Source organism: Doryrhamphus excisus, linkage group LG2 (assembly GCF_037039965.1).
Source record: "Doryrhamphus excisus strain RoL-2023G ecotype Guam linkage group LG2, RoL_Dexc_Guam_v1.1, whole genome shotgun sequence".
Classification (NCBI taxonomy): Eukaryota; Metazoa; Chordata; class Actinopteri; order Syngnathiformes; family Syngnathidae; genus Doryrhamphus; species Doryrhamphus excisus.
This window is the reverse complement of record NC_136358.1, coordinates 6219564-6233657: the sequence shown is the minus strand read 5'-3', so window position 1 is coordinate 6233657 and position 14094 is coordinate 6219564. Positions and strand designations below refer to the sequence as shown.

At 43.7% G+C, this 14094-nt stretch overlaps 1 protein-coding gene across 3 annotated transcripts; it reads right to left on the bottom strand.

Annotated features, from left to right (window-relative positions):
- Positions 1–1375: 1375 nt before the first annotated feature.
- On the bottom strand, positions 1376–13687 carry LOC131126265 (actin-binding protein WASF3). 3 transcript variants are annotated; one of them, XR_013629857.1, is made up of 12 exons: positions 13411–13687; positions 7366–7505; positions 6997–7131; positions 5322–5475; positions 5128–5245; positions 4360–4428; positions 4050–4094; positions 3824–3957; positions 2957–3229; positions 2381–2784; positions 1685–2317; positions 1376–1654 (listed from the first exon to the last, which is right to left on the bottom strand). XR_013629857.1 is itself a non-coding variant. In XM_058068611.2 (11 exons), exons 2-11 carry the CDS (start codon positions 7496–7498, stop codon positions 2160–2162), a joined length of 1623 nt encoding a protein of 540 aa, XP_057924594.1. In that variant the 5' UTR covers positions 7499–7505; positions 13411–13687; the 3' UTR covers positions 1376–2159. The 3 variants fall into 3 exon arrangements, 2 of the variants coding, with proteins under 2 accessions (XP_057924594.1, XP_057924595.1); XM_058068611.2 differs by having other exon boundaries at positions 1376–2317; XM_058068612.2 differs by lacking the exon at positions 4360–4428 and having other exon boundaries at positions 1376–2317; positions 13411–13686.
- Between the last annotated feature and the right edge of the window lie 407 nt (positions 13688–14094).

Below are 14094 nucleotides of genomic sequence, written 5' to 3'. Positions count from 1 at the left end.
TGTCAAAAATAGACAAGGGACGTAATGTATGTTAAACTACTTTTTCCACCATTTATGAAAATGTCAAGCTGCACAATATATTGGGTTCAGTGGCCACCATGAATTTAAATATTTTTCAGTGCCATGTGCTTACGTTTTAAAGAGAGTTCTCCCTGGCTGGCTCCAAATTACACTATTTCACCCCAAAAATGTCTATATTCATCAAAATTATGAGTTAAACTGAAATTGATGTGTTGTTCGGCCTGAAAAGGGGGAGTGGCACATGCCTGTAGTGTGTGCACGCATACACATAACAGCAGTCTCAAACAGGAAGAGGGGGTTTCAATGAAACACCCAATGTTCTTTCTCCCCTTTTTCATGTGAGGTCCCACCAAGACAGCGGAGAAGATAATACACCATGGCGCCCTCACCGGGACTGATGTGAATCAAGATTGTCATTTTATGTGTAGCCCTAATATGTATAACTATAACTAATAGAGCATGTACTCTTTAAAATTATATTTCATTTGATGTTTTTAGAAGATTTAACAATAATTCAACACAAATTAGACTTTTTGCTATCAACTCAATTAAAAATGCATTTTACGTTATGGCCTTAAAAAGATCCTACGGTAAATCAAAACCAATGACTCACTGCAAATGAAAGAAAACCACATTATAAAAAGTGTTCTGACACGGTGGACAGCCAAGCCGAAGCAGACCAGACAATGCTGTTTATTTACTGTTGTAGGTTGCTTACACAGATGTATTTATAGCAGTCCAGACACAAAGCCTCCGCAGTGCTGATCCAGGGTCAGTGTCATGTGACCTTCGACCCTGGCTCATGGTGGCATATATTGTGATTTTATAGAAGAGCAATACCACAGCACACAGTCACTGGCTTTGAAGAGAGTAAAAGTCACGTAAATATCTGCCTAGGGTCGGTCACAAGGAAGTCGATGATGATTGATTAATAAGTTGGGGTAATAAGGGATGCTTTAAATGAAAATGTTCATGTCCTACTTGGTGTTTTGCCCTCTGATCACATCAACAACTGGGATATTAAAATATGCATCCATCCATTTTATATTCCTCTTATCTCCAATATGGTTGTGGGTGAGCTGGAGCCTATCCCAGCTCACTTTTTGGAGCGAGAGGTGAGGTATACGATGGAATGGTCTCCAAGTGACAACCATTCACATTCACATACACTCACATTCAATTAATTCATGCAATTTGACAAAAAATAAAACCAAAACATGAGGAAAAAAAGTTTAGAAATTGAAACCAAAAACCAAAATCTGGGCGGATGTGTAGGGTCCAGCTCACCTGTAACCTTCATCGTGATGAAAATGGATGGATGAAGTCGACATTTAGTGCTGAAACGCTGAAATAGTTCATACAAATGAAGAGGCTGCACTTTACTCACCTGACGCGGCTCAATCGAAGGCGGCCAGCATTATCACCAGCTAGGTAGTCGTGGGTGAACGGATGGATCCAAATATCAACACTATTGATTACTTAAGCTAGTATCAGTATTGGTTCAATACATATAGCATTTTGGGATGAATTATTTTTTTGTCTCACAAATATTAGTTTCCACAAATACCCGTTTTTTGTTGTATCATTCAAATATATTGGTGGGGTAGTGCGGCAAAACAATCAATCATTCAATCTTAAAATGATGCTTGGCAGTATCGCCTACCACAAACATGTTAGCTTCCTCTGCTACTAAAGAAGTTAGCATCCATGTGGCCAATGTTGAGCACTCAGAGGAGCTACTGTTCCTTCTCCTGTCTTCTTCTCATAAACTTAACATTTTGCAAGTACAAATACATTAGAATAGCACAATAATGAGTAACTCTTGTAGCCGTGCCATGTGTTTAGTCAACACAACACCTCCTCACGCAACAGGGGCTCTGTGCAGAAAGAGACCTGGAATATTGCTATCAATTAGGATGTAAGGGGGAGGAATTGGTCCATTTGTTTTGTTCAAATTATGTGTCATGTGCCAAACTCTGTTGGTTGCGCAGACACATCTCAAGAGGAGGCGTTGAAATGACTAAGTTGCTGCAAAATGTTCAAATGTGTGACAAGAGTGTCATTTTTCTTGAAATGAATTTGAAAATGCGAACCCAAATCCAAAGCCATCACCGGTCCGAGTTATTCCCACCATCTCTTTAGTCGGACCACTCGTTCTCATCCAGCTCGGAGTCGTCGTCAGACTCGCTGTACTCCACGGCGATGCGACGCGACAAGATTGTAGCCACATCGTTGCCAACGGGCTCCCTCTTGGCTTCCTGCTCCCTCTGCTCCTGCACCTTCCTCAGCTGGATGCCTGTGGAGAAGCAGACAGAATGTCAAAACGACGCCGATATCCAGCTGTGGTTTTCAAACCTACCTCTGCGTATGGCAGCTAGCAGGTCGGAGCGCGCATCGCTCATGGGGATCATCCCCAGCATGGTGCCCTTCCTCGTGGGGGGCGCGGCCTCCACCCCTGCCTGCCCGACGACAGCATGTGTAGGGGAGGGGTGAGCCTGGTGACCCACTGGGCCTCCAGGTGGGGGAGGTGGCGGGGCGGCCGGCGGCACCCCGGAAGGTGGGTGGGCAGGAGAGGGGACGTAGTTGACGGGAGGGGGAGGAGGCGAGGGGGAGTAGGGACGGGATAGGGCGGAGGAGGTGGGTGGCACGGCAGAAGGTGGGCCCGGGGTGTGATCGAAGGCCGTCTGGGCGGAGGGGATGCTTGGGGGAGGAGGGGGAGGAGCAGGAGGGATATAGTACTCCGGAATGGTGGTAGGCTGGCCACTACAGAAACACATTTTAATCATTTAATCATGATGTTGTATTCCTGTATTTGTGATGCACAGATAATACATTGGTGGTAGTTTAACATTATAAGTAGCATCTGTCAGATATGAGCCTTTACAGTCAGAGCTACTGCAGTATGAACATGTCTGTGATCAAGTGTTCTACATACCCATGGCCGGCCCGGTAATCCTTAATTGACTGCTGCCTCGGCCCGTTGACAGTCAGATCCCCTGCGGCCTGGTTAGCATGAGCTGATGGGGTCCTTCCCAAGGAAGCGACATGGCGCCCACCAGCGGCGGCCCCTCCCGCTCCTTGAGGCTGGTTGGCTGGCCTGAGGACGCGATCCAGTGACTGGGTCTGAGTGGCTGCGCCCAGGTGATCCCTGGTATGGTGGTCAATGGGGTGGCCCATGTTTGCGGTCTGCGTAGCTGGATGGTTGGGACTGGTGAGGTAATGAGTAGGACGCCTATTAGTTAACGACTATAGTAGGGGCGTCTTTGATGATTTGATTGGAGCCTAATTTGACTATCAATCTTGCAGTTGAGTCATCTGAAAATGTAATGTGATCAAGATTGCACCATTTTAAGTATAGGGGGATGGCAATAAAATTAAATTTAAGTTAAATGTTTTTTTTTTGCCTGAGCTGAGAAGTGAGAAGATGCTGGCACTTTATACAAGAGGACCAGGGCTCAAATCTCAGTTGGAGCGATGAACCATTGCTATAATGCCACGCTTTGTTATATTATTGATATGTTGTATAATTGTGATGTGATAATGATGGTATTAGGTCGGCTAAGTGTGTTGTAATAAAACAACAAAACATTCTGTATTTGCTGTATTTGTACAAAATGCTGTATTTATGTGCAAATTGGGTGGATATTAAATTCATAAAAATCACAAGATGATGCAACGTTGAAAAAAGATAAACCTCAAACCGTCAAAACTTTTGTAGCAACTCTTGACACTTATTTAAAATTGGTGAAAAATATGGGACCTTTCAGGAATCAGTGGAGAGGGCAGCATATTAGCAACTTACCTGCTGTCAGGTGACAAGGAGCCCTCGGGAGACATGCCGTGATAAGGGGAAGGCGTGAGCCTGGCATCGGGTCTGAACTCCTTGTCGTAGGCCAGCACGTTCCACTCCTGACGTCGGTTACGAGCCTTACGCACCTTCAAGAAGCAAGACAGAGATGATGTGCGGTTGTCATGACAACACCTAGGTATTAGCATTCACTCAGAGTCAAGTGTCCTGAATTGCTAACCTTCTTGACCTCCCGACCCGGGTCCTCCACCTGCCTCTGCTGCTCCTAGTGGCCAATGACAGAATGAAAACAGTAAGTTCATTATCATTGATCCTTTCTTTTGGGGTGGGTGGATAATAGGACCCCATCACCAGGTCCTGAGACGCACAGAGCCAACTACACAACCACAACTGTCTACACACTTTTCAACTATGAGTAACACACACAGGCTAGCAAGCAACACAAAACACAAGCATGACGTGTGCATGTTCTACTAGTATCTGTGGGGTGAGGGATTAGGGGGAGAGGTCAGGGGTCGGGGTTGTCTTACAGAGATGGACAGGGGGCTCCTGGGTGGGGCCTGTCTGGAGTGGGGTCTGTCGGGATGGGCCGGACAGCTCTATGGAAACATGGGAGAGACACAAGCTGGTGTGTTAGACCAAGAAGAGGAGGGAAGAAGGAAGGAAGAAAGGAAGGAAGGAGGGAAGGAACGAAGGAAGGGTGAGTGTATTTTTCTGAAGGCTAAGTAGTACTAAAGATGAGCGAAAGATTAATGAGAGGTTGAGAGAGAAAGAGCATGTGAGCAGCATCAAAATGAACAGAAATATTGACAAAGCATAGCAAACAGCAGAAGTTGGTCAAGACTTTTTTTTTTTACCTTATAATTATTAATAAAATGTGTAAATATTAATCAGTGACAGGCTTTGACAAGTAAAGCCATCCAAAGGTTAAGTCAGTCAAGCCCAGTTCTATTTAGTAGTGCACCTTTATACTGTGCTTTATGGTAAATGTGTAATCATGAAAAAGATGATTCCTATCACGTGATCATTCCAAATTCCATACTTTGCATCATCATACATTAAAGTATCTATCGTTTTAAAGGATTGGTGCCCTTTGCTGCCATGGAGTGTTATTCATTATTGATGGTTTTCAATTGACCTTGTTGATGCCTGACCAACCGCTGCTGTAATCGAACGGCACAAGCGCGCAGTCCAATAAACAGGCAGGAAATAAAAAAAAACAACCAAAAATACAGCTTGAGGATTTTCAAAATAATAAATATCCACTCCAAATGTGTCCTGCAGGAATCTAGACGCACCTTCTGCCTCCTCTTCTCCTTACGCTTGTCCTCGGTGGCCTGCAGCATCTTCTCCTTCCACAGGTTGAAGAAGTAGGACGGGTCCGTGTAGAACTTGAGGGCGTCCTTCTTGTCATCCCTGGAGAGAGAAGGGTGGATGAATGAATGGAGGAGTACTCATAAGGAGTGTTAATTGTCAGAGTTCAAGTAGTGACCTATAGGGGCTGAGTATGTTGAGCGGAGGAGGTTTGTCGCAGCGATGGTACATCTCCACCACAGGATTGGGCACAGATGTCCTGGACACCACCTGCTGGTCCTGGATAGTACTGCTCTTGAAGGCCTTCCTCATGTTAATATCCTGCAGGGAGACTGCAGGAGAGGCGATTATCACATACAAAAACATAACATTAAGGATTCAGAAATGAGGACACACATGTTTGCAACACTAGCATAGGTTAAATTGATCACACAGGTTAGTAGTCAACATCCACTAAGATGTTTGGTCTGTAATGTAAAACAAATGAAACTGTGTGGTTTGGTAGTTGGCAAAAGAAATGCTGCTCTTTAATACAGTTGAAAGGCCAGCCTTTCAAGAAAAGCAGCAAATGTTTGGCAGACAGAAGAAATTCACAAACATAAATTCCCCAACTTTACAGAGTGAAAGATGACATGTTAATGTAAATATTGCATTATTATTCCAGAATCAACCATTCAAACATTAAATGATTCAATGATTCAGGATGTTTGTGCTGTTAACCACATCACGCAATTCCCACTTTTCCTGACACTCCTATTTTCCAGAAACTACTTTGACATTTCTCAACACATTTCTATCAACATCACCAGCTAAATATTTACAACTATTTAAGAGCAGTGCTGCAAAGCATCGCACTAGACTTATTTGGCATACCCTACTGCTACCCCGATTGTGGCAAATTAGTAAAGGTTGCATAAGCGTAACTGGTAGAGTGATTGGATCCAGAAATGATGGGTTCAATTCCGGATTTGAGCTCAAGCTAACATTTTACTCTTACTTTTCTACATTTTAGCATATTTCCACAGCATTTCAGTCAAGCTTCAGTCTCCGAACGGCACCTGTGTTCATTCTAAATTTCGATTTTCGCACCTTTCGCGTTTCAGTTTTGCTTCAGCTTTTCAGAATATACACACATATCTGCTGACATTGCGTTATCTAGTTTTAAGATATGTAGTGAAACCTGCCATATCACAACATGACGGGCATATATGGGTCAATATCTTCTATCTCGACGGGGTTCATAAGCCAAATTTTTTTGTTCATAACGTCATGAAAAGCCGCACTCAAAAGTCCAGCAAACAAGTGAGAGAGGCAAAACATGTTTCCACGTTTGATGCTCATAAGCAGATTGTACATATTATTGTTCCAACATCATTAAAAGGTCACTTTTGCAACCTTGAAAGTAGCTATACAGGTGTATGGATTCTGATGCTGAAAATGGATGCTGCTCTGGGAATTTGCAAGCATCAGCATCAGGAATGTGTGTCAATCCTTTGACTATAGAGGAGATTTCACACTTGTGCAACACTGTCCAGGCACGACCAGATGGCCACACACGCACACACACAACAATAAGGTTAAACCCTGCCCATGTAACATATGCTCCCACCACTGATTTACTTGTGTGTGTGTGATGATGTGGATACATTAATCTGTTCATTAGCTGGCAAAAACAATCTAGATGTTTAAATTTAGAGATGAAGAGAAGTCATGCGGTGTGCTCTTTGATCATGTCTTCTTAGCCTCTCTGCTTGCGTCCGCACGAACACTCCTCTAATGTGATGCAGCTTTCATTCAGACGCATCTTCAAAGAATCCCCTATTAGACGAGCACACACACACACACACACACACCTTCCTCCACAGTGGAGTCTAGCTGTGTGACCTTGACCGCCAGCTGGTCCACACGCTCCTGAAGGCTGCTCATCCTCAGGTAGAAGCTGTTGGCTTCATTGAACAGCTCTCCGAAAATATCCTCAGCGTGGCGGCCTGCACAAATAAACACACACACACACATTTGGAGGGGATCCATCCTGTCTTACATAAGTGTCTCGCTGCATGGTGACCACCAGAAACCTTGCTTTCATGAGTCCACAAGAGGGCGCTTGTCACTAAATGCTTATAAACACTACGTAGTATGTGTTGAAGGAGGATCGGATCCAGATTTGACAGCATATGTAAGTGTAAACAGGAAAAAGTCTTCCATTCCATGTTGGTACTCACTCAGGCCGCCCAGCTGTTTGATGATGGCTGCCAGTGTGCTGTTGGTGACGCACTCCAGCTCGCTGGTTACACCATCTGGCAGGGCCCCGCGACACAGGTGCCGGGGCTCGATGTTCCTCTTCACCAGCGGCATGATGCTCCTGGAGTCACATGACCACACACACACACACACACACACACACACACACAAAAGTGCGTGAAGCAAACACGTGAGATGAAACCACTGAGTTCCTCTCAATGTGGGACGCAGTTGTTATTTTTGGGCACCCAGTCTGTCACACGTGCGCCTCGATGAGGTGCAATTATGAAACATCTTCGCGTGTCTGGAAATGTGCGTGTAAAAAAAAAGTAATGTCACTTAGCTATAACACTCACATTTTTCTTCCACCAGCATTCATTAATAAGTCACAGCAATGATACATGTGACATGATGAAAACACACACAGACACACACACACTGTAGTGATAAAAATGACATTGTCGTCGTTTCACACACACATCTTCAGGCCACATGCAAGACAAAGTAAACCTACATGGTTTGCAGTTAGCAGCGGGAGTAAATGAATAGTTTTTGTATGAAATGTAGTCCACACACACACCCATATCTTAACATACATACATACATACATACATACATGGCATACCCACACACGTCCTAGCACATATTTATGATACACAACTACACACGGCACTCATACTTGTGTCAATTTGGCATTTAAGGTGCATATACAGTACGTGTCCAAGTATACATTAATGGTACACACACATAAATGTCCACATATTAATCCATAGGATACACACACATGCTGTAGATATGCTACTAAATATTTATATTTTCTCTTTTGTAGCATTTCTCCATCCATCCATTTTCTATACCGCTTATCCTCACTAGGGTCACAGGTATGCTGGAGCCTATCCCAGCTGTCTTAGGGCGAGAGGCAGGGTATACTCTGGACTGGTCGGCAGCCAATCACAGGGCACAACCATTCACATTCACTCACATTCATTCCTATGGACAAGTTAGAGTCGTCCATTAACCTAACATGTTTTTGGAATGAGGGAGGAAACCGAACTACCCATTGAACGCCAGAACATGTCCAGCCCTTGGACCCTTACATTTTTGAAACTGTGGCCCTCTTCTTGATGTATTGTAGTGATCCTGGTCTACATCATGGAGATACGTCAACATAATGAGTGGGATTGAATGAAAGAAGGAAGCAATGTGGTGACAAGTAAGGTGCATGGCAGGGTTGTCATGGCAACACACTGACAGGTCCCCACGAGAGGTGGAACTGTGAAAACAGAACAAGGCAGACAGCTGAGTGGAGGATGGCCAGATGATTGGATGGCTGGATAGATGGAGAAATGGACAGATGGATGGATGGATGGATGGCTGTATTGCTGGATGAATGCATAAATAAATGGAAGGATGGACAGATTGCTGAACGGACGGATAGATGGATGATGGCAGTGAACTTTAAACTGGAAATCATCCTCATCATGATCAGAGTATCATGCAAACAAGCTCCATAACAGATGTGGACCTGCTAACTAATGCTAATGCTCGTAAAGCTCAGTCTGCTCTGTCTTTACCCTCCTCTTCGTCTTCTCTTGTTGAAGCAATCAGTGAAATTAGCTCTACATGTCGCTAACAGGAGCGATAAGCCCTGCGGATTCTTGATGACATAATTAGATAAACTGTTGCTTCTTTAAAACGGCACTCGGGAACAATCGCTCACATCATCAAATCAAGCAAGATTTGTCCAAACACTTTGAACAGCAATTTGGGTCCACCTCGCCTTGCCACCATACCTCAACCGTGACAGGTTTGATAATATGCTGGACGAATGTTGCTGGGGTCCCATGGTAATGACAGAAATAGTAATCTTTTTTTTTTTCATTTTACCATGGCATCAAAACAGCAAGACCATTCCAAAACCCAACCCCCACACCATTATCACCTCCTTCTGGCCTTCTTTCTCCTCGCTCCACTTCGTCACATGTCGGCAATTTGCTGAAATTGATCCAATTACGATTAGCAGGCACCCCCCAAACCTGTCAAAACAACTAATTATGCAGCTCACTTCAGCATATGTGTTGCCGCTTAGCTAATTCCACAAAGTATTAAAACAAAACTGAGATTAATTGAATCCCAGAAAGATGATACTTGAGATCTAGGTTATAAACCCATTTCTAAAACTTAGGGACTCCAGCAGAGTACCGCAACAGCCATTATGCCATTATACACAAACGGCCAAAACATGAAACAGTGGTGAACAGTGGTGACACATCCAAGAGGTCACAAAACACCCCATAACACACATCCTAGTAACTCCAAAAGTTGAACTTTTTAGAAGGTGTTTGTCCCCTTACATCTGGTATAAATGTAATGCTTCATTTGAGAAAAAAAACATCATACCAACAGTAAAATATGGTGGTGGCAGTGTGATGGTCTGGGGTTGTTTTGCTGCTTCAACACCGGGAAGACTTGCTGTGATAAATGAAGCCATGAAGTCTGCTGTCTGAAAAAAAAATCTTTAGGAGAATAGCTGAAACCAACTTGGGCTCTGCAGCAGGACAATGATCCAAAACACACAAGCAAGTCCACCTCTGAATGGCTGAAGAAAAACAAAATGAAGACTTTGGAGTGGCCTAGTCAGAGTCATGACCTTAATCCTATTGAGATGCTGTGGCACGACCTTAAACAGGCACTTTTAAACCCTCCTTAAACCCTCCAATGTGGCTGAATCACAACACTTCTGCAAAGATGAGTGGGACAAAATTCCTGTAAAGCGCTGTAAGAGACGCATTGCAAGTTATCCCTTCAGCAAGCATGCAGCTATGGACATTCATCTTGTCACGTTTGTAGCTCGCTGCATGCTTGCTCCATTGTTTACACTCAGAAGCAGCTGAGATGACACTTTCACACCACTGTGGCTAACTATTCAAATGTACTGTAACTTACTGAACACAAAAATTAGTCATTTTCAGTGCCTGTGCTGATGGTCGGTAAACACGATGACTGCAGCGTGTGACTGTGTGTGTGCGTGTGTGTGTGTCCCCTCCCCTTGGCCCACCACAACCCGTCCCTCACAATTAAATGTGTTGGCCTCAGCGGGACTGCAACAAGTCATCCGTGACTGCACTCGGGGGGCCAAACTGGGTCTACTGGTATGGCCGGAGGGTGGAGGTATGAGGGACTGGGATGTCTTGTGTCCCAGTTTACCGTGTCCCTGTCTGAAGTGGGTTGCCAGAGAATGATACAAGACAAGTGGGCAGGAGCAACCATGTTATATGGAAAAAAAGCTAGTGGCTGTAGCAAACAGCAGGACAACAAATAGATACAGGTATCATTTCAAGTGCTTATAGGACTATATACTGTGACCCCCTTACAATGACCCCCATATAAGTACTGGAACAGTGGGGTCGTTATAAACGAGTATCCGTTACGGATAATGCAATTTTGCCAGATACGTGTGTATGTATGTATATGTGTGTATTCGCTCTTCACGCTCTGGGATTGGCCTGTCACACACATCGATTTCCTCCTTGTCAAAATTTGTAGGTGGCAGTCACAGACGCCTCATTCACATACACAATGCTTGCCTCTATTTAGGTTTGTATCTTAAGTTACTTGTCTCGTAACGTACGGTGCATTGTGTTACGTCAGTCACTAATGCATCAGGGGTAGCATGACCGCTTTTTCCTAGAAATGTATTTTTGTCTTATAGTAGTAGTAGTAGTTGCCTGTGTTTTTTATTTGTCTGCTCGAATTTGGTTGGTGAGATGAAGTCACTTAGAAAACTTTCCAAGTTTACAGTTTAAGTACTGAACACTGTGTCTTTTGAGAAAAACACAGAGAACAAGGCTGACAGGTTGTTTCCCTGTTTTGCTATCATTGCATGTTTGCATCACAAACTTCACACAAATTATGAAAAAAATAATTGAATAATAAAGCCTGACAGACCACTGACACACATACACAGTACCCGTATAGCGGAATAATATTATTCATAACAACTTCCGATGAATCCATGTCAATTTCAGACTTAAATTAATGTATTGATGTGAGCCCCACTCATTTCTGGTTAAACTACGACCACTTCCAGGTGTGGATACAGATAGTGGTGTACTTGCTCATATTTAATGAAAACACTTGGATTTGACATCAAAAGATGTATTTATATAACTAGAGCAAACGTATGTGACAGACGTGTATTGTTGCCCATATGTGTCCAAATCCATTGCTTATTCAATCAATAAAGACAAGGGGTGTAAGTAATGAGATTAATGTGACGTGATTTCTTGTGTAGAGAAAATCTGTCTCACTGGAAGAGGGCAGTGATGTGGGAACTATGGCATCACGACTGCGAATGATAATACATGGATTATGGAAGTGGGAGTGCACAAAGCAAATGCTTCACGTAAACCTTGCAGTCCTACCTGCACTTGGTGTTCCCAGTGTCTCTCACACACAAAGTTGACATTCCATTGTATTTGAAACTAGTTCTAGTGCTGGATAAGCCATTAGTTATGACCATAAATGGGGAATATTACAGTGTAGAGCCTGATTTGCACACACAAAGCCACACTAGCATACATTGCTAACCCAGCAGATTTCCATTCAAGAAAGGAGTTTCAAAGTTTTTTCACCAGTGTTTCTGGCTGCTGTACCGACATGTTTAGTTCGGGAGGGGGGGTTAGTGTTTGTGATTAGATTTCATTCATTCACAATTTCCAGGAGATTCCATGTTTAACAGTAGAGTAGCAAACTCCTGCCAATTATTGCATGGCCAATTCTCTGGAATTCTTCTGGAATCATAAGGCTCTACCCATTGCTAATAGTGTGTGTATGTGTGTGTGTGACAGGGGCCAGCACTCCTGATTCTGAAGGCCTTGGGCATATTACGTTGAAATACAATGGACAACACAAAGAAACTGAAATCTGATTGGACGAAAAATAAATAAAAATCTAACAAACACACACTGGAAGCAGTGAAGACAAGAAATACACTGCTAAATCAAGATAACAGACAACTGGGAATTAAATAATATAATTTCATAAAATACAATTTTTAAGTTTTAAATGTAGGTCTTTGCTTTTTTTTTTTTTAATTCAAACGTACTCTTTTCTTATCACATGAGAGTTCCTTGACAGAGTTTTCAGGTGGAAACAAGTGTTGACCCCTGCCGTCTTTCCCACACAGACACACACACACACACACACACACAGTTACCATGGCAACCACAGACTAGAACATTCAAGGACTAGAGAGAAAACACACACTAAATGGTGCACACACTTCCAAACATACAGTCATGGTATATACTGTACACACACCCAAGCATACATTCATGGTGTATACACATATTCATGGTATATACACCCACACATACATTTACATATTCATAGTACACACAGACTATACATGTAAAGGTACGTATACAGTGTAGGTTGAGACAGACAAATATACAACCAAGGTGTATACACACACAGGTTCGAGTACACATTCATGACAAACACATCCATGTTCATGCATACATAATACACACACTCACATACACACACACACATGTCCGCGCACGCAGTCATGGTACCCGTACACACACATATACACACACATATACACACACACACGTTCACGTACGCGTAAATGTCTCAGTACTGTATATATTCAGGGTATACACAAGCATATATTAAAGTATACATGATATTATTGGCCAACGCACACACGCACGCCGACGCCCACGTATACAGGTATACACTCAATCATTACGTGCACTATTACGGATCAAATGTGTGTGCGCGCGCTGCAGTGTAGATCCCTGCCACGCACGCGCCTTTGCCTTCCTTTCCAGCAAGCTCCTTTACCTGTCAATCACTATGAGGAGGGTGTGCGCGCGTGGGGACATTCGACGACAGTCACGATCACAGCAAAGTGGTGTTTGTTTGTGTGCGTGAATAAGACGTGTATATGTGAGTAAGGTGTATGTGTGTGTGTGTAGTGTGCGTGCAGTCACGTGCAGCTCGTTAAGGCGCTTTACCTGGCTTGTTGTGCTTCTTCACTCGTTCAGAAGCTTCCAGATGTCCTTTCTTCCTTCTTCGTGGCTCATTTCACATGCTCCACATTTTGGAGGTTAGATGGAAGGATGGATGGATGCGGAGGAGGAAGAGGAGGAGCCTTTGAAGAGAACAAATCAGCCTCCCTGCGTGGATTGAGTGGATGTGTGTCGTTTCCACGGCAGCCTCCGTCGATCCAACAAGCATCAAGTGAAGCTTCAAGCTTCAACAACACATTTCCGGTGACAATTTCAGAACAAAACCCCATTAGGGCAACAGTGTTGATTCCCTATGAGACACAAACATCGCTCTCAGTGACACTGTTTAACAAACTATTATGACATTATATCATGAATTATCTACATGAAAGAAACGCGTCTTATGTGGCATGACGTAGGTTTATGTAGCTTTATTTTGACGGCGAGTGTTCACGAGGGCACGCATGTCTGCTCGGACTCACCTCTCGCTTCACACAGGCTCCGGAACCGCAGACAAGTAGTGCTATGGGGCATGCGCATGACGAAGAGTCCCGGGACTTGCCGAGGTTAGCCGAGACCACCGCCCACCCGGCAAAACGGCGAGCGAGCTCTCCACTGGGTGTCGCTGTTTCCTTAAAATCACAGTACCTGTCCATGGTGCTGATTTCATCGTATGACTGTTGTAGTGTG

Excerpts from the sequence above, each read along its gene's own strand:
- LOC131126265 (XM_058068611.2), bottom strand. The coding sequence starts at position 7,498 with ATGCCGCTGGTGAAGAGGAACATCGAGCCCCGGCACCTGTGTCGCGGG. Across the intron at positions 4,429-5,127 it reads AGGAGAAGAGGAGGCAGAAG|AGCTGTCCGGCCCATCCCGA; the intron begins GTGCGTCTAGAT and ends ATGTTTCCATAG. Across the intron at positions 4,095-4,359 it reads GGAGCCCCCTGTCCATCTCT|GAGCAGCAGAGGCAGGTGGA; the intron begins GTAAGACAACCC and ends ATTGGCCACTAG.